At 35.5% G+C, this 18,795-nt stretch overlaps 1 protein-coding gene across 1 annotated transcript in view; it reads left to right on the top strand.

Moving 5' to 3' along the window:
* CUNH5orf42 (chromosome unknown C5orf42 homolog) overlaps positions 1-18,795 on the top strand; it is a 66,773-nt gene that overhangs the window by 21,839 nt on the left and 26,139 nt on the right. The window contains exons 16-30 of the mRNA XM_019473643.1: positions 1,848-2,076; positions 2,446-2,579; positions 5,249-5,472; positions 5,775-5,939; positions 7,092-7,230; positions 7,641-7,750; positions 8,957-9,118; positions 9,277-9,385; positions 9,751-10,057; positions 10,568-11,501; positions 12,743-12,906; positions 13,903-14,039; positions 14,602-14,684; positions 15,852-15,934; positions 17,443-17,511. Coding sequence (XP_019329188.1) covers positions 1,848-2,076; positions 2,446-2,579; positions 5,249-5,472; positions 5,775-5,939; positions 7,092-7,230; positions 7,641-7,750; positions 8,957-9,118; positions 9,277-9,385; positions 9,751-10,057; positions 10,568-11,501; positions 12,743-12,906; positions 13,903-14,039; positions 14,602-14,684; positions 15,852-15,934; positions 17,443-17,511 — 3,049 coding nt within the window. The remainder of the gene's footprint in view (positions 1-1,847; positions 2,077-2,445; positions 2,580-5,248; positions 5,473-5,774; positions 5,940-7,091; positions 7,231-7,640; positions 7,751-8,956; positions 9,119-9,276; positions 9,386-9,750; positions 10,058-10,567; positions 11,502-12,742; positions 12,907-13,902; positions 14,040-14,601; positions 14,685-15,851; positions 15,935-17,442; positions 17,512-18,795) is intronic.

Below are 18,795 nucleotides of genomic sequence, written 5' to 3' on the forward strand. Positions count from 1 at the left end.
CAAACATTTTTTATTGTCTTTTACGGCAGTAGCCAGATTAAGTTCTAGTTGGGCTTGGGCCCTTCTAATTTTCTCCCTGCATAACCTCACGACATGTTTGTATTCCTCCCGAGTTGCCTGCCCCTTCTTCCAAAGGTCATAAACTCTCTTTTTTTTTCCTGAGTTCCAGCCAAAGCTCTTTGTTCAGCCAGGCTGGTCTTCTTCCCCGTCAGCTTGTCTTTTGGCACATGGGGACAGCCTGCTCCTGCTTCTTTAAGGTTTCCTTCTTGAAGAACGTCCAGCCTTCCTGGACTCCTCTGCCCTTCAGGACTGCCTCCCAATATACTGATTTTTTTTTTTTCCTCGAGGTTTTTTTTTTTCTATTTTTCCCATGCTTTGAGGTTAGTGATCTAAATCTGATACTCAGGTAAAAGGATGCTGTATTTTTTTCACCTAAATTAAGCAACATTAGAATTTAATGGTTCTTGCACTACTTTTGCCTAAAGATGTAGTTCTGACTGACTTTCATCCTCCCAAAAGTGAGAGAAAAGCAGTGCTTAACAAATAGTGGAACTGGATCTGTGATACGGTGTGACCCAAACTGAAAAGCCAGAGGAAGGCATTTTTTACTTATTTGACAGTCAAGCTCTTGGAAGCCAAAATGCTTCAGACACTGTATCATCAGAACAAGTGGGAATGTCAAGTTGGTTTGTTGTTGAACCCAAGCAGTACTTGCTAGTTTAAGTCCTGCTTTTCAGGATTTTTCGGAGAATTATTATTTATCAGTAGGTGGTTTGTTTATTTTCTGCAAGAGATTCTGTTTAAAGATTTCCCCTGTTAGGAAATTTTTAGTTTCAGAGTTAGCTTTTCAAAGTGATCTAATGTCCACAGGAATGAAGACTTATTTGGAAGTATTGTAAGTACTCTACTAGTAAGTTGTTACAATGCCAGGTATTTCTCTACAATATTAACTTATTTTGATTGATTAGATTTTCTGCAGTCTATGTGAATACATTGACTACTTTTAATGTTTCTGTACTACAACATACACTGGTATATATTTCTTCATGGTCTTTTGGATGTTTTAATTGGACAACTTTCCAGATAAAACCTACAAAATAAGACCTTGATTTTAATACTTGCATTAGTCAAAGATCCATGTACATGGTGAGACAATCTTGGAAAAATTGCGTTGCACAAGCTGGATTAGTGTGAATATTTCCCTAAATAATGTCCTTGCCTCAGTAGTAAACAAACTGCGAGAGAAGCAAGTAAGTCCTTAGAGTTAATGTTGATCAGCACCTCTCCAGGAAAACCAGGAAGTAAAACCTTGGAAAACAAATCTAAACCTGAAGAAACAAGGAGATACTAAATTTGTCTTCAGTTTGTCTTGATACACTTTCTTAAAATAATGTACTGTTCTTTCTCAAAAACTCATTGTAGCTTTCTGTCTTCTGCAATAAGCAACACAGTGAGTACAAACAACACGGGTACACTAGGAAAACTCTCAGAATTTTCATTTATCTCAGGTGTACCCTCTGAAATATCCTAAGCATATGTAGCATACTTGCAAATGTTCCATCAGTGTGATTAAATCTTTAAAGTAAGAATAACCCACAAGTTTTGCACATGCTTGCATATCCCACATTATTAAGCAGAAAAATAGCCTGCTCTGACCTCACTATTATATCACAGCGTGAGCTGCATCTGCCTGCTGCAGATAAACCCTGTAGTGTGCCTCTAATGAAGTAAAGAGCAGTTGTACACTGAAATGGATCCAAAAGCAATGTGAACATATGAATTCTAGATTATTCATTGGATAGCATGCAGATTTATTTAAACTTTAAAATGTGTTTTTTGTGTCACAGACTTATCTCCTCGTATTATTCCACTGCAACACTGTTTGGTTACCAGAGCTGTCAGGGACCAGAACCTTTCATCTGTGTGGACAGCTGAATATGCTCTTGATTTGTTCTTTATTGGTGGACTCATTCCAGAGGCTGTGTGGTTAACACACAGACTTGGGGACTGGAAACTGTCCGTTTCAATTGGTGTGGCTTACCAGCTGTATTGTCAGAACTCTGATGAATTCTCAAGGTAAATTTGAGCTTGGAATTAGTATACTGTATTTTGTTATTAATGTTATTTGCATGGTTTATTGTAACAAGGCATATCCTTTGCCTCAGAAATTCATATTCCCAGACTCCTAGTAGGTGTATAGAATCATAGAATCATTGAGGTTGGTGCGGCCTCACCAGTGCCGAGTACAGGGGCACGATCACTTCCCTACTCCTGCTGGCCACGCTATTTCTGATACAGGCAATTTCTATTGCAATCCTATTTCTGTAGGACCTAACATGCTAAGATTAGTTATTTTGTCTTTAGATGTTCATTTAACAGAGCTTCATTAGGCTGTCTCTGAGTTTTACTTAGTTATTAATGAACAGTTTCTTGTTATACTTTCAGACTGAAAAAGACAGAGCGTTACCTGCCATTAAGCTTATCACCAATGCAGACTTTTCAGGAAAAGTTACAATCTTTGTTAGGGCAGCCAGTTACTTCTGAAACATCAGGATGTATTAAATACAAGCAATTCACAGGTACGTAAAATTATAAATAATTGTCTTTACTTTTCATGTTATTTCACTGCATATTCTGTGTTATACACTGTCTTAAAAAGAAACAATTACCTTGTCTTCTCCAATGTGTGCATTACTGTTACAATGTATTAAAATACTTTAATTTTATAGGGGTTTTGGTTTTGGCTTTGATCATTCTAAAAATGGACCGTATCATCAGTCTTGTCTTCTTCGTGTGTATCAGCCAAAGCCTTATTTGACTATATTTGATATTAACTTCAGTTTGGAAGAAAACTGAAGCTTCATTAAACGAAAAAAAAAAAAAATGCCCTGAAGCAAATGCGAACGTATTAACAGTATGGAAAGTATCATCATACTTAAAATTAGTTACATAATGGTGTTTAATTTTTGCCTTTCCTTTCTGTTAAAGGGGGAGGTTATCTCATAGCCTGACAGCTCCATGTCCCCAGATCCAACAGCTAGCAAGGCTGAGAGTGTATTCCCAGTAGGCACATACCCAAACACACATACACAACACCTATGTACAGCTGGCCACACAGATCAACACCTACAGACAAGTTCAGCACTCATGCAAACAGCACCAACAATTCCATCCCATTTCCCTCTCTTGCTGGTCAGGATGAAGGTCTGCATATACATACCTATATGTACAATGTGGATCCCTCCAGTAGCTGGGCTTAGACCCAGTAGCTGAGTCTCCCAAGTTGCTGGTGTCTGCATATATAAGCCCCCAAAGCCCCAGCCCCACTCCGTTTTCTGGTACAGACCCACTCACAGATACCCTCTTTCCCCGACGCACACACTGTCTACACGCCCCCCACAGTAGCTGGCCTTGAATATACAATCCATCCAGTAGCTAGCTGGTCTGGGATCCTCAGTCTTTCCAGGTGCCTCACCCTTAGAGACACACACACCTGTGCACACACTGTCTTTCTGGCAGGTGGTCATGACTGCCTTGGTCCCTCCAGTATCCAAATGCCCTGGTCTAGCCCTTAGAGACACATAAGCAGGTCTCCCAGTTGTCTCTCTGGCATGTGGCTAGGTCTTCACCAGTCCCTCCAGTCACTGCTAACTCCTGTGGTGTCACTCTTGCAAGAGCAAGATGTACACACCCCTAGCTCCCAGGACATTTCACTTACTCGTTGTTAGTCTGACTTGATAACTTGCTAGCGCTCACACATTCACTTACATAGCCTCACTTGCTCCAGTTGCTGGCGCTATGGGCACTCAGACCCGTGGTCCCGTTCCAGCTGCTGGCACTTGATTTGACTTAACTCCAGTCTCTGCAGTTGCTGGCATCCCAGACACACAGGCTTTCTGACCCGTGGTCCTGCGCCAGCTGCTGGCACTTAAAATCCTATACACAGACACACAGAATAGAGGGTCCCTCACCCAGGAAAACAGACACGTACTGACAGGGCCCAACAGAGGTGAGGCTGCCACAACGCTATGCCATACCTTTGGTTTCTTTCCTAAAGATCTCATAATGAGCCTTGTGCAATCCCAAAAAGCTCTTCCCCTGCATCCTATTGTATGTCCTATCATTCTTGACAGTAACCCCTCTCAAGCCAAAATGTACTGAAGAGAGCCACTCCCACTGGCTCATCTTCACGGGTTTCATACCTGGGCACCAGGGCTGATGGCTCTCCTGGGAAGAGCCTGGACAGAGTGTCCATTTCTCTGAGGACATAATTTGCTGTTGTGTATCTCTGGGCTTGTGGAGATGAGCCTTTCATGGGCTGATTTTTCTACTGTGAGTAGATGGGTCTAAGGTGTTATTCAGGTTCCCCCACCTGCTATTGTCTCTGTGCTCCTTTGTATGTGTGTATACGAGCTAACTTAATACTTTACTGCTGAAATTCCCCCAGTTAGCTAGATCAGCCTGTCCTTGTTTACGTTTTACAGAAAGTTTACTGGCACGTTCTCTATTCCTTACTCTCTTCTTGTGTGTTTGGAAACTATATTTCAAGTTCCTGTCAGCAGGTGGATGTTAATTAATCTTTATCTAAGCCATATGCCAAACACTGTGTAGATTCTTCTTTTGTACTCATTTCCAAGGATTTTATTTCAAACATACAGACACACATATACATGCGGTATATAACAATCTGTAAGTATGATAGGTAGTGGAAAGATTTGGCAGCAAATATTCCAAGACAAGCAGGAGGAGTAGAAATGGAAGTAGAGCAGTATAATATTATGTGAATTTCAGGAACCAATTAATGATGTATGTTAAAGGTCCTGATACTTCTAGGAGATGAGGAAAAAATGTAATAATATGTAAAAGAGATCAAACATACATTTGCCTTTCCTTGATCATCATGCTCACTGATAAGAGTTGTTATAGTCATTATTAATAGTATACCTAGTTTATAGGTATACTATTTCTTGGTAAGAATTATTTGCCAAAATTTTATGCCAAGCAAATGCATGGCTGAAAAGTTCAGTTCTCTATTAAGAAAGGCAATAACTTCCCCCTGTGGCAAAACCTAAAATTAGTAATTGAATACTATTTTCAAATGTGGGAGATCTTGAAGCAAGTAGATGCGATGTATACATTGTAATAGATGAATGCAAATTCTGAGAATGTAGCCTCATAATTTCAGAATGAAGGCCATGTATTGATTGAGTCTATTAATTTATTGGTTTCTGTGCTTAATATTTTATAGATCCTATTGAAGAGGAAGATGCAAATGTTCTTTATAGCTCAATACAGGAACTACTGAAAGCAGCTGTTATGGCAGATGCCGATATTCTCTCAGAGACATTTCAGCTTTTGATGGATTCTGCCAAGGATCTTAGCAGAAAATTGTATGGTTTAGTTCCAGATGGGCTTTATCTTCCAGCACCACCATTATACTGTCCTCAGCCAGCTTCTCTCAGTGAAGTAAGCGTGCATGATAGAAGTTTCTTGGGTCTTTGTTTGAATGTATTTATGAAATAATCATGATCTTTATTCAGGTTCCTTTCAGCTCACTTTTTCTGTCTGTTTTTTCCATGTCCATTCATTTACTTAAGTAGCACCATAGGGATAAGAAAGTATGTGTGCCTCTGTTTTTTCCATAAAGGATCTATGCTCTAAAGAAGAAGGGAAATATTCTTAGGAGCAGAAACAACGTTTAAGTCAGATTTCTTACTGTATATGTCCTTTCTAATTTGGAGGCTTTTTTTTGTCTTTGAATTCGCATTTTTCAGGAAGACTGCAATGACATTCTTTTAAAAATTGAGAGAGAAAGTCGTCAGAAAGTGTCAGGAGTCCTTCAGCGAATTATCTTGCTCTTCCGGGCTGCTCGTTGTTCCTGCCCTGCAGCGCAGTGGTATATTGCACAACTGAAGTGGGAAAAAAAAGTTATGCAAAAAGTAAGCATTTAACTTGTTTTTTTGTAATTTGGTTATCAGTAGTAAATATTACTGACAAGCTTGCAATTGCATTGTAGAGGCATTCAGTCTCATCTGGACTTTGATGATGTAATTTTCTTTTTTTACATGTTGTCTTCTAGTTTTACACTCCATGTTCAGTTCTTTTAGGAAACCAGAACTTAAAGATATAAGGTATCTACTTCATAGAAGTGTTTCCTTCTATGAGTTTTTCTGTACCTACTTGGTAACGTACAAACTCATTTCTTTCTCCGTTTGAAAGATACAAGCTGATTTTAGTTGGGAGTTACAGTTGCTAACCGGAAGTGTGTTCCAGATCACTTAGGGTTGTATATGTAACAGAGAACGTGATGCTCACTTCAAGTAAAGTAGTCATCTTAGTGCACGGAGCTTATAAGATCTCATTCTACTCATGTGCATTTTGTTTGCACAGAACCAAGCTCAGAACATACTGATAAAAAATCTTTCTGTAACCTCAGGCTTTTCTTAGGTTGTTGTTACGCAGCCACTTACAGAAGGTTGACTTGCTACAGAATGGTGTACGTGTGACTGTCGGCCTTCCCTCAGCCCCCCTCCACCAGCATTCATGCAGTGATCCAGATCTGGAACTGGTCTGACTGACACATAAATATTTCCTTCTTTTTGCTTATTCCATGGTCATGCTTAATGCTGTCACAGGGAGGTGATCAGAAGTAGCAACTGAAACAGGAGGGAAAACTAGTCTGCCTTCTTTGACAGCCTGGACTGTGCTGGATTAAACTGGTTTCTTAATTGTGATCTTAGTTCTTCTTATACTTTGTTGGTCTTGTATTTCATGGTAATCATGAGTATCACAAGTACCATGCAAACAAAAGCATTTTTCGTGCCATAGCTCATACTAAACATATTCCTTTAAATGAATTTTCAGAATACAGATCTGAAGAAAATGGAAAGCAAGCTCAAGGGAATTTTACTTAGCTTGGCAGTATTGTGCTAATGACTGAGAGGCTGTACATTTAGTAGTGATACATACAAAACTTTAACTGATTTTTATTTCCATTTTGACATGCAAACAAAATTTGTTGATATGTGTATAAATTGGCAAATTATATTTAAGTAATTGATTATTTATTTATTTATTTTTACTATCTATAGATTCGAATGAAAGGATCTCTTCCTTCACTGAGTCCATTCCCAGAGACTTTGCTTCGTTACTCCAATTTCCACACTGTTTTCTATAGATCTACATCTTCTGGAGACCATCAGTTTGATGATATTACCTGTAAAATTTTAGGTCTGTGCAATATATTAGAATAATTTAGGGCTGGAAAAGAGAACACAAGTGAGAATCCACAGGTGCAAAGAAGCTCTTATTAGCTTGAAATAGTATACTGCAATGTGTGCAGGAACACGTTCTCTTTCCAGCTTTTATGTTGGTTATCAAAACTCTTAATGTGAAGGTTGCTGTTCTGGATTGTTGTGAGTGTTACAGATCTGACAGATGTGAACAAACATGAACACTAAGTGGGACTAAACAGAGCAGAGCTCTAGCTGCAGAGCACTATTGAAAACTCAAGAATGAGTAATTTTTTTCTTTAATTACTGTTAAGATAATGTTAATTCCCTTCTTCTAGCTAAAAATCTCAAGCTGTTTTGTTTCATTTATTTAAATAGAATCTTACCATACTGTGTTTTGTGTCGTAGGTTGGTTCAGAGAGCTATGTGCCTTGTGTTGGATGTTTCATGTTCGTGAAAGATTATCTGACAACTGTAGGCGGTATCAATCTGCAAGGGAAAATATTAACAATCAGAAGGTAATTATATTACTACCATACTAAAGATACATTTTAATTACATAAAGCTATAAGAAGAATTCTAAAGATCTGCTGTATATTTCTGTGAGAACTCTTACTTGCTTAGTAGGACAAAATTAGCATAGTGCTATAATGTGCAGTAAGTATTTGATGCTACAGAATAGTGCTGTACATATGAACTACATCTTTTTAATAGTATTTCTGTTGGGCTTTTGCTTGGTATTTAACTGAGATAATTGCTCTTCTGGCAGTATCTCTTCAATAGTTTCTACACTTGTTGTCTAGATAAAGTATTTACTACTTTTTTTTTTTTCATTAGATGAAGTTATTTTGGGTGTTTCCTGACCAGTGTATATGTGGGGGTTTTGTGCATTAAATATACATTCGTTTTCAAAAAAGAATAATGAAAAATATTAACATTTAATCATGTTTTCTCTACTTATACCCTCATCAATTGATGTCAGAGGTCAAGGAAGTAAAAGAAAGAAACTACTGGCATTATATTTGTCATATATTCTGTAACAGTATGGATGTTGATTTTTTTTTTTTTTTCCTCCTATCTAGTCTAGCAACTCAGCTGTCCTTATCAAAGGTTGCGCTGTTTTTAAAACAAATCCAAGTTTCTATTCACCAGAAAAATCAAGCTTCATATGAACAGGATGGTTCTGTTTCAAATAGTAGAATATTCTGATTTTTCTGTGCTTTGTGCAACATTGACAAATGAGATAGAAACCTCTGACTGTTTCAAAATAAACTGATCCATCTTAAAAGCCTCTTGGCTGGCTTAAATATCTTGCTCTCAAGAAAGAATGTATGATCACCTTAAGTCACAGTAAAATTACTTTGTGTGGTAATTCAGCATATTTAATCAGTTACAGCTATTTTAATCAAATCCTTAAGTTTTACTCTAAATGGCTGCAAACAGACTCTTCAGCAGAGTGTTAATGGAATTATTTCCTAAGTTGGTTTAAAAAAAAGCTGCTTTTTTTTTTTCTTGCTTTTTTTTTTTTTGGTGTAAGTTATGGTCCATTGCAACCTTGATCTGTCTCCTAGCATCATATACGTCTCTGCTTGGCTGTTAAGTTAGCTAGTTTTATTTTCTGTTGGCTAGGGAAGAACCATCACAATTTTCAATATATAAATAATTTGGCTGAAATACTTTTTTCATATAAATTAATGTTTCTATAGCAAGGTGGTCTCTTTTAGGATCTGAAGAACAATGAATATGATGCCTCCACAGTTGAGCATTGTCTGAATGCAGTGGAGTGGGCTTGTCGAATGCTTCCTTTCTGCAGGTTCATGAATGTTGAAGAATTAGTTCAAGATGTAATTTTAAGTCTGCTTGGAGAATTGCCACCAGTGAAAAAGGTAAAAGACATTAAAGCTAGGACAAAAGCAATAGAGATTATCACAAATGTTTCTTCTTGTAAATGCTACTGGTTAGACTTCCTGGTAGTGTAAGTTCTGTTGGAAATTATACCTTCCTTGCGTGTTAGCTACTTGAAAAGGTACTTTATTTTTTGCAGGTGGCAGAAATTTTCGTAAAAGCATTTCCTAATCCTGAAGATATAAGGGTTCCCCTGAGAGATAAGTATCATGGTCTTCAGCAGCGACTCAGACACAGTTTTGTTAAAGGTAGTTTGCATCCTTCTTCAGGAAATACTAAACGAACTTTCTTTTTTACCCTACTTAACTAATAACTTGTGACAATACCTTCTTTCATAACCCATGTAAAACAATTATTACAGTTATCTGTTAGACAACTTTGAGAGAGTTTTGTGGCAAATTCTGGATTTTCTTTCTGGTATGTCTATCCCAATAATAGAATATAATGACTTCTAAGTTGATGGTGTTTCTTCACTTTATCACAGTTTTTGTCTGTATTTCTAAATGGCTATAATTTACGATCATTCGAAGTTCATTCATGTCTCAATTCAAGAGAGTAAGTGGAAACTGTGAAGTTTGCATTTAAAATCTCTTGGTTTTGTTTCTTTGGGTAGGTCCTGAAAGTGAAGAAATGATGTCAATTGTTATACAAGCTACTGAAAAAGTGAGAATGAAGGCCTTGAGACGTGTAATAAGGAACATAGGCCCCATAGAAATTAATATTTGGGAGCCAGCAGAAGAGGGAGCAGCAGATGATGAGGAACGCTGTTATGACAGATTCTCATTAGGCACTAGTTTAAGCAGAAGTACACTTACTGATCTTGGGAATCCTCAGGTATATAGTGATGCCGACACAGCAGATACGATTTCTGATGCTTTGCTTACTGAAGGAACGAGTGCTCAAACACCTTCACTCCAAAGGTATGGAAAAATTGCAACAGAAAGCTTTCTTTCTGAAAAGAAAAGAAAACAAAGTTGTCTCTTACTATTGAAGTAATCTTTTTTACCAAACAGCGTAATTGTCACTTTGGGTAATTTATCAAATGACGGATTACGAATTTGCCAAGTCTTAGAACTGCCAATGTTACATCAGTTATTATGTGACTAATATGTTCTTGAAGTGTAAATTATTATCAGCTATGACCAAGTTCATATATGATACTGCTGAGTTGCTCTCAATGTAAAAACTGTGGATTTTGCATTTGATTAATTTGCCATCTTAACATTGCATTAACGTAAATCTGGTTTTGTTAGTTTCCTGGTTTTAACAATAGAGGAAGAAAAGGAACTAATGTTGCATTTACTCATTTTCTCATGTAATTCTTCTTAAAATGGATTTTACATTCTTAATTCTTCTTAAAATTGATTTTACATTCTTAATTCTTCTTAAAATGGATTTAACAGTACTTATGTTTGTTTGTTGTCTTACAGGGATCATGAACATCAGAGACAAGGAGAAATAGGTAGCAAAAATGCCACATGCAAGATAAAAGCTCTTAACTGGAAAACAAAACATAAAGACAAAGTATATGGAAAAGACATGCATAATCAATGTAATTTGCCTATAGTTGGTGCATGGGAATTTGAACGTGATGATGATGAATACGTTAATTTTTTAGAACTCTTTTTGAGTTATGTTCTTGAGAGAGACCTGATAAAGTACAATGACCTTGGAATTCCATTGCTTACTAGCTTCTCTGGACTTCTTCGAGAGCATGAATTAAACTCTCTCTTTTTTGATGTTCATACAACACTAAAACGTCGACAAGGCAAAACTAGAAGCCAAAGTGTGTTTAGAGCAGGGTCTTGCTATACTGTCACCCTGGCATCTTGCAATCCTGAAACAGTGTCTGTCTATAATGGAAACCAAAATATTTTGGAAAATCCAACCATTGTACAGTCCATTGTACAGACAACAGAACCTTCTGTGCGTAACTTAATGAAAGGACTTAATGAAGGATTATTTGGTTTACAACACAAGTCAATGTACAGAGCTCAGAGTGACAATCAAGAAGTCACTTTTGCACCAGCAAGCCAGACCTTTCCTAACCATACTTTCTCTAGCCTTCAAACCCAGCCAACTTCTAAATACATTTACAAAACTGTTGATGTAGTTGATACTGTACCAGGAGAAGAACTAGCTATAGAATTGATGGGTAAATTGAGCAATATTGCAAAATTGCTTGAGTGGATGATCAGATGGTCTGATAAAAGACTGCTCTGTGGTTCCAATAAACAAGACTCCTTAGACGAGATTCTCCCAATGATACATGTGAAAACATCAGCAGCTGCTGTCCTTACTTCTTTATGGCTGTTAGAACAGTTATACAGAGATGGATCTCAAGCAGAGAGCATAAAATTTAAGGTAAGAAAAAGGATGGGACAAGTGTTGATGAAATGTGTGAGTTAGTTATGCCAGTAAAGAAAATCACATACATCTTTCATCTCATAGTTCTGTTCTCAGTAAAAGCTGGAATATTGATTAATAGCCTGTCTTTTAAGGGTTACTAGGAAAAGAGAAACATTCCAGGAATACTGGAATTCTGTCTGTAGGAAGACTTTGGTTGGAGATTAAAGTTCTCTTTGGAAGTCCTGTTTAAAATCCAACTCATTTACCTAGATACCACATTATTTGAGCAAATTCCTACAAGTTAGGCCATTGTGTCTAGTTTTAGACATCATCTTTAAAGAAACCCAGTATTGGAGATAAAGTATGGAAAAACAAGACAAAGAATAAAATAGTTTACCTGGGGAGACTTGAATTTAGATTCATTTATCTTTGAGGACAGTGCAGATACAGTCTGACTGAAGTATTTAAACAAGTTAAAGATTGGTGAAAAGTGAATTTTGAATTTCTATCTAGCACTGTTACACACAGTTGGAGAATGTATGTTAATATAAAAGAAGAGATTTGCCAGAAGAACCTGATGTGTATTGCTTTATTTTATATTTAGGGACAGCTGGATCACTTAATCCTCTTTAAGTCTACATGAAAGCCTTTGAGGGGAGAGGGTTGTGGGGGTTTGTCTGAGAAGGCTTTTCTCCCAGACGAAAAGAGATTTTTGTCTTGGTTTTGGTTTGTTTTTTCTGTTTTCTGACAAGTGCCACCTGTATTTTACTTACAACTTACTGCCAAAATCTTGTGCATGCATCTAACTGCATGATTATGTATGGCTTTTTGCCTCTCATACTGTCTTCAGTGATAATAATTTAGAGTAGTTTAATACCAGTTTTGTATTGCGGTTGATGAAGGCCAAATCTTACTGTATATCTTTGTATAGAGTATATTTAATTGTCACATAGCATCTTCGACAATTGATGGTCAATTGACGCTGACAAATCTCTCTTACGTTTCCTTTGGGTAATTCAGAGGTTATTGCTTCACTTAATGCAAAAAGGGGCAAAACTCAGGTTCCACAGGCAACTGTAAATACAGAATTTCTCAGATCTATAATAAAGGATATGAAGTTAAGCATAAACGTACTATGTGGTATCGTTGGAGTCATAAACATACTATATGAAATCGGAGTTTTTTTAAAGTATTAGGTATCTTTTTTTTAAGTAGCGAATTTTCATCATCGTCATTGTTATTATTATTATTATTAGGGTCTGGATAATCAATATCTGAAAGAATTTGTATCTCCATCGGAAACCCAGTCTAGGACAGAGAAAGAAAGTAGTATGGATGAAGGCTCTTCCATGGTGGCCAGTCCTCCACTTGACGTCCAGAGCGTACAAGCCTATGATGATCTTTGTGAAACCAGTTTTGGGTAATTTTTTTTTCTTTTTTAACCTAAGAACTCTAGTTGGTCATAATTGCTCAGCTAAGCAGCATGTCAGTATGAAGAGTTCTGCTGTTATTACATGTTATATACATGTTTAATTTTGAGTGCAAAGTCAAACTGATGCATACTGTTTACAGCTGCATGAAGCAGGTTAAATATTCTCCATCAGCAGACATACTTCTAGGTAGAAAACAATGCAGCTGTTGCATATGAAGTGAATTGTACATGGTTGTTTATGAACTTAGTGATGTGGAAATGGAATCTAGATTTCTGATATAGTTGGTATCATGGTTTTATCAAAGAATTCAGATAACTTCCACTCTCTTTAGTGTAATTTTGCTTATATTGAGATGAGAGTTCACAACGTTACAGATCCACGGAAAAATAAACTAATCTAGTTATGTTCATATGTGTGCATGTCAGAAAAATAGATGGAAAAGGCAGTAAATATTTTATTTGTTAATATCTTACACAGTTCTGGAGATGGTGATTCCTTAACCTGCAGTCCTTTGTGACATTTCATCTGCTGCTGCACTAAAGAAACAAAAGATCTTTAGTATTAGTATTTTGAGACATTATTGTGTGTCTTCTCTGACAAGAATGTTTTTTTTTTTAATAAAGGAAGTTTCTGTGAGGGAGATAAATGTAATCTTAACCAGATGATTTTGAAGTCATGGTGTAGTTTGTTTTCCATTTTTGGTAAATCGTATGTGTTGGTTACATTTTTCTGGAAACAGCCTATCTGAAAGACTGTACCATTAATGTCACTAAAAAAATCAACAGCTATACCGAAAAAAAATATTAATCTTGGTTTAAGTGAAATTCAGAGAGAAAATTTACATGAACATTGATTATATCACAGTAGTGTTTATTATACAGTTATGCGCTAGCCTGCAGTCTGAGAGGAACAGCATGCTTAAACTAAGTCAGATATTTATATTACTTCTATTGTTGATTACCTTTTGTAATTCCAATTACCAGAATGTCTACAAAGTCAAAATACTTTGATAAGAAGGAAATTAATCATGGGAATTATTCTGTACCTCATATGACTGAAGATTTTAGTGAAGTGGGACCATTTGTTCAGGAGGAGTTAGATGTAACATCAGAAAGTGGAGGTTTGTTTTTGTGGTGTATCCTTTTACTATGGTCTGACATATAAAACAGTAGTTGTTTTTATGTCCCCCTGTTTATTTAATTAAAAAATGGAAATAAGTTTTCATTTTGTATTATTGTAGCTATTTTATAACTAAATTTCATACAATTGTTTTCTCAAGACTTTCTGATCAGTTTTTCACTTATGTAACTTCTTTTTGCTATAGAGCTAGGACAGTGTGTATTAACATATTTAATTCTCATTTACTTTCATTCAAAAAATACTCATGCGACTGTGTAAAATATGATTTGAAAACTGTAAGAGCTGAGTATGCATAAGTTAAGTTTATCATATTTCTACCGTGAAAATAACATGAAAAATAAGTTGTTGGTTTGTTGTGGTTTTTTTTTTCTGGTGCATGCATCGTCACTAATAATAACACAGATTTTGAATTTACTGAGAGATCAACCCCTTTCTCCTTGCTAGGGAAGAAGTGGACTACTGTGACCCGTTGACAGAAATCACATAACAGTGTGGTATGTCATGTAGCTTTCTGATTTAGAGTAATTGTGTTTGTTTTGTAGAGTTCCTTGAAGAGCCATATGAAACTCCAAAGAGCTCCAATAGCTCTGTCAAGATCAAACCTGTAGAACATCAAAGAGGAAAGGCAAGTTACCATTTTGTATAGAAGCACCAAATTGTTATGAATACTCTTTTCAAAATATCCTGAATTCCTCAATATACTTCAGAAATTGAGGGCTTAAGGCGTTTAGGATTGGTGAATTTTTTCCCCCGCTTAAATCAATAATAAAAGTCACAAGTAATTAAACAGTAGTAAAGTGAGATCTGCTGTGAGCACTTTCGAAAACTGATTTGTTGTTTGTAAAACTAAATGTGTGTATACCTGTATATATAATATATATAATTATATATAATGTGTAATACTACATATAAATATATAAGTTTATGTATGCACACATATATACAAAAATATGTAAATTAAACAAAAAAAAACAACAGATGGTCTTCTGGTTAATAGACCAAATTCTTATGTGTATTTTGTTATACTAGAGAGCTGTATTAACAACTTTTTTTTCTTCAAAAATGTGTGCTTTCTCTGAAGTTGTCACAGGTGATTAGGTAGAGATTCTACCACTTGTTTACATGCTTGCTTGTTTTTAAATTAAATGTATAAAGGTGTTTATTTTGTTCCTGTCTGAAAACTCAATCTGGATCTGTAAACAAGCCTTGTTCTTTCATGCATCATCTTTGGTTATAAGTCTCCTTTCTTTGAAATTGGCTAAGAGCTATTATGCTGAAATGCGAATTGCCGTAGCATTGCTTTACTTGCCTGTAGTACTCTAGGTTCAGTGCTGTTAATGGGATTAGAAACAATAAATGTATTGTGGTCTTCAATTCTATAGTGCATTTTACTGTAGTGAATCTGTGGCATGCGTAAAATCCTGAATTTGTTTCAATTTCTTAGTTTGTAAATAGTTTGTGTATAATAGGGTTGTTTCCACATTTTTGTCGTTACCTAGGAGGTGTGAGATTAGCAGAGTATATTTCCAGGGTACTATATGGATATGAATTTGTAAATAAAAACTCATAATAATGACTTAGAAAGAAGCTCAGATGAATCTAATATCTCATTATTTCTCACTTGTAGCTGTCCTCTGATATGTATGTCATTCTGATTATTTTTCAGTCAGATTTTTTCAAGTGGCTGATAAGACAAAAGTATGTTTGCCTTAGGCTAATAAAATAAAACTTTATTGAAGCAGAAGGGGGACAGAAAAATTTGCAAGTTCAGATGCCTCTTTTTATATTACAGCACGTCTCCATTTCAGATGTAGATAGTCCCCAGGAAGACCAAAAGGTGGAAAAAACAAAGGAAGGAAAGGGTGAACAGAATGCGTGAGAGACTTTTTTTTGTTGTTTTAATTTCTCTTTTAACTTTGTTTAAAAATTTAAAGTAGTTTTGTTAATTATGGTATCCAGTGAAGTCTCAATGGGTTCTTGCAGTTGTTTATAGCAACAAACTCATAGTTTGAAACAAGAGTTCAGTCATCTCCTATTCACATATACAGGCATTTCACATATACAAAGTGCGGGGTGGATGAGTGGTTACTTTAGTAATGATCAAATAGAAGAGGCATGGTGTGAGGGAAGGTGTATTTTATAGCTGGGTAAAGGATAGAGAATAACTGGAAAAGCTTTCAGATACACAATTACTTCCCCAGACTTGAAATAATAGGAGCAGCATCTTCAGGCTAAATACAGGTGGAGAGCTGTTATTCTAGGAAACTTAATAGTTGATTTGTTACACAACATAGAAGAAAGAGAGGTTGGTGTCTAGGAAGCAGAAGGTGAGATAAAAACGGATATGGGCAAACAGCTTGTTAGCTCCTGAAAGAGGGAGGGAAGTATTTTACACAACTTAAGAAATTTACTTCATTATAATCTTTTTAAAATTTTATGTTTTAAAATATCTCTACATTTATAATATATTTTATATAAAATTACAGAAACAGTCCATAAACCTGATTGTCACATCATCTGTTTGAATAGATTACTGCTCAGGTTGATTTCTCCTAAGTTTTTCAAGGGAAGAATATCTATATTCTGTAAACACAGGGTTTGTTATATTTACTATGATGAATCTTGGTCTTTTGAGATTTTTTCATTTGTTTTAATGATAGAAAAATACCAACCTATTTTTATTATTTCAATTAGCTTTTTTTTCTTGGATCCACCAAATTTGTTTGTAGTAATGAAACCTTTTCCTCTGATATACAGTGCCTGAATGTCTTAATATTTAGAAAGTCTTACTAATTATGATGGCATATAAATAAATACTCCTGTGTATATATGATGTTTGTGGAAAACTTGTAAGTGGCTTAATTTAGGAAGATTTAGAATCCTCTACTATTTTAAACTAATATATTTTTGTTTTGAAAGAAACAAAAGTAACTATGCATAAGGTGCCTCTCAAAGATTCCTTATGATACTGGCTTTTCTTTTTTAGGAATGCAGATTGCGATGGTATTAACAGTATTGCTTAAATTAAATTTTCTCTTCTTTTGTTAACTCAGATCAACCTCTTTTTTGCCTGCTGTTTGTGTTGAATAGCCAGAACCTTTTCAATACTTCTGTTTGAGTCAGTTTCTGATTGCTAGGGAGACAAAGCATGAACGTCAATATTTGCCAGCTCAAATTGCAGTGTAATGCAGTAATTGAAGCAATGCAGATCAGTATAGCTCTGATCAGGTGGCTTTCAGGTATTTTTATCTCATACTAATTAAGATACTTTTTCAGGAGGTGTTTTATATTTATACACACATATATATGTATATAAAATGAAAATAAACAGCATAACAAATCACTGTAGTATTTACAATACTAATTTTTCTCTTTCTTTATAGCATGACTGAGGTTGTTACTAGCACCATTTCTCACTCAAACTCTCTAGAACAAGATGCAGAAGTTCCCAGGTAAGATAAACCTATAATGTTTTATATAATAAAAAATGGACTACCCCAACTAAATTTTCAGTCTGAAATAACATTATGTGTAGATTTGATTACAAAATATTTGCAGGTATACTATATTATACCTGCAAACTGTAGTACTAAGTAGCCTTTCCTGAAACCTTTTTGTACTGTAATCCTTGAAGATCATGTACTCTTGCGTGTTGTCCAGAATATCGCATGAATATTAACATGTTAATTCAGAGCTATCAGATTTCAAGAGAAGTGACACTTTTGTTTTCTGGTTCCAGACAAATCATTATAATTATATAATATTACTATAGAAGATATATTGTTACGTAAACATCTAAACAATAACATTATAAACTTATAATCATATTTTTATAAAATTATTAAAATGTGTATGTCATACAGCAACTGCTAGATACCCATAAACATATACATAATATTTCTATGAATAGGAAGAAGGTTGGAATTGGGAAAAGGGGTCAGGAGTCGACCTCTGGCTTTCACTTCTAGAACAGTCCTCTATGAGTTTTTTCAGTTTAGAGGAAGATCTGAAGTATGCATCCCTTTGGATTCCTTTTTTGTGTGTCTCTTGCCTCATTTCATTCTTGAGTTTTTCATGCCAGCTTTTTTAAAAAAAATATTTCTCCAACTTTTAGGGTTTCATGCCATGCTTACACATTCTAATTGTCTTTCAAAAGATTTCCCATGCCCCTTCACACCTATTACATATCCAAAACCTTTTCAGTATTACTCATTAGCCATTGCTTTATGCTTCTTCTATTATGCTTCTATTTCTTTACATGCTTGGAGGCCATCCTGTTCAGTTGTCAAAAATCCTCCAAAGGTTGCCTGTACCCATAGCAATGTCAGCATTTTTCTTAAATAGAGAAATGTCTCTTGGGTCAATTTCTGTTGATGTAGGTAAAGTCCTTCAGTTTCTTTATAACTTAATGTAAATTCTAACCTTCTCTTCTTCATTTGAGGACTTCATCTACTTAATAGTCTTTACCTACTATAAGATCTATTATCACTGTGAGAAAATTGAATATATTGTATTACCTGGTATATGTTATTTTAATTTTGTTTTCTGATCTGAAATTTTGTTGTTGATTTTTAATTCCAAATATATAAAGGCACATTTAATTTTTTGAATGAAAGTGAATCTGCCATCTCTCTCATTTCAGCTAATAATGTCCTTCTCCATTTTCCGTCAGCTGTTTGGTTTTATGACTAACCAGGCCCTCTTTCTGTCAAGTCATTGTTTTCTGCCAGTATCTC

This window comes from Aptenodytes forsteri, unplaced genomic scaffold (genome assembly GCF_000699145.1).
Source record: "Aptenodytes forsteri isolate BGI_AS27 unplaced genomic scaffold, ASM69914v1 Scaffold120, whole genome shotgun sequence".
NCBI lineage: Eukaryota > Metazoa > Chordata > Aves > Sphenisciformes > Spheniscidae > Aptenodytes > Aptenodytes forsteri.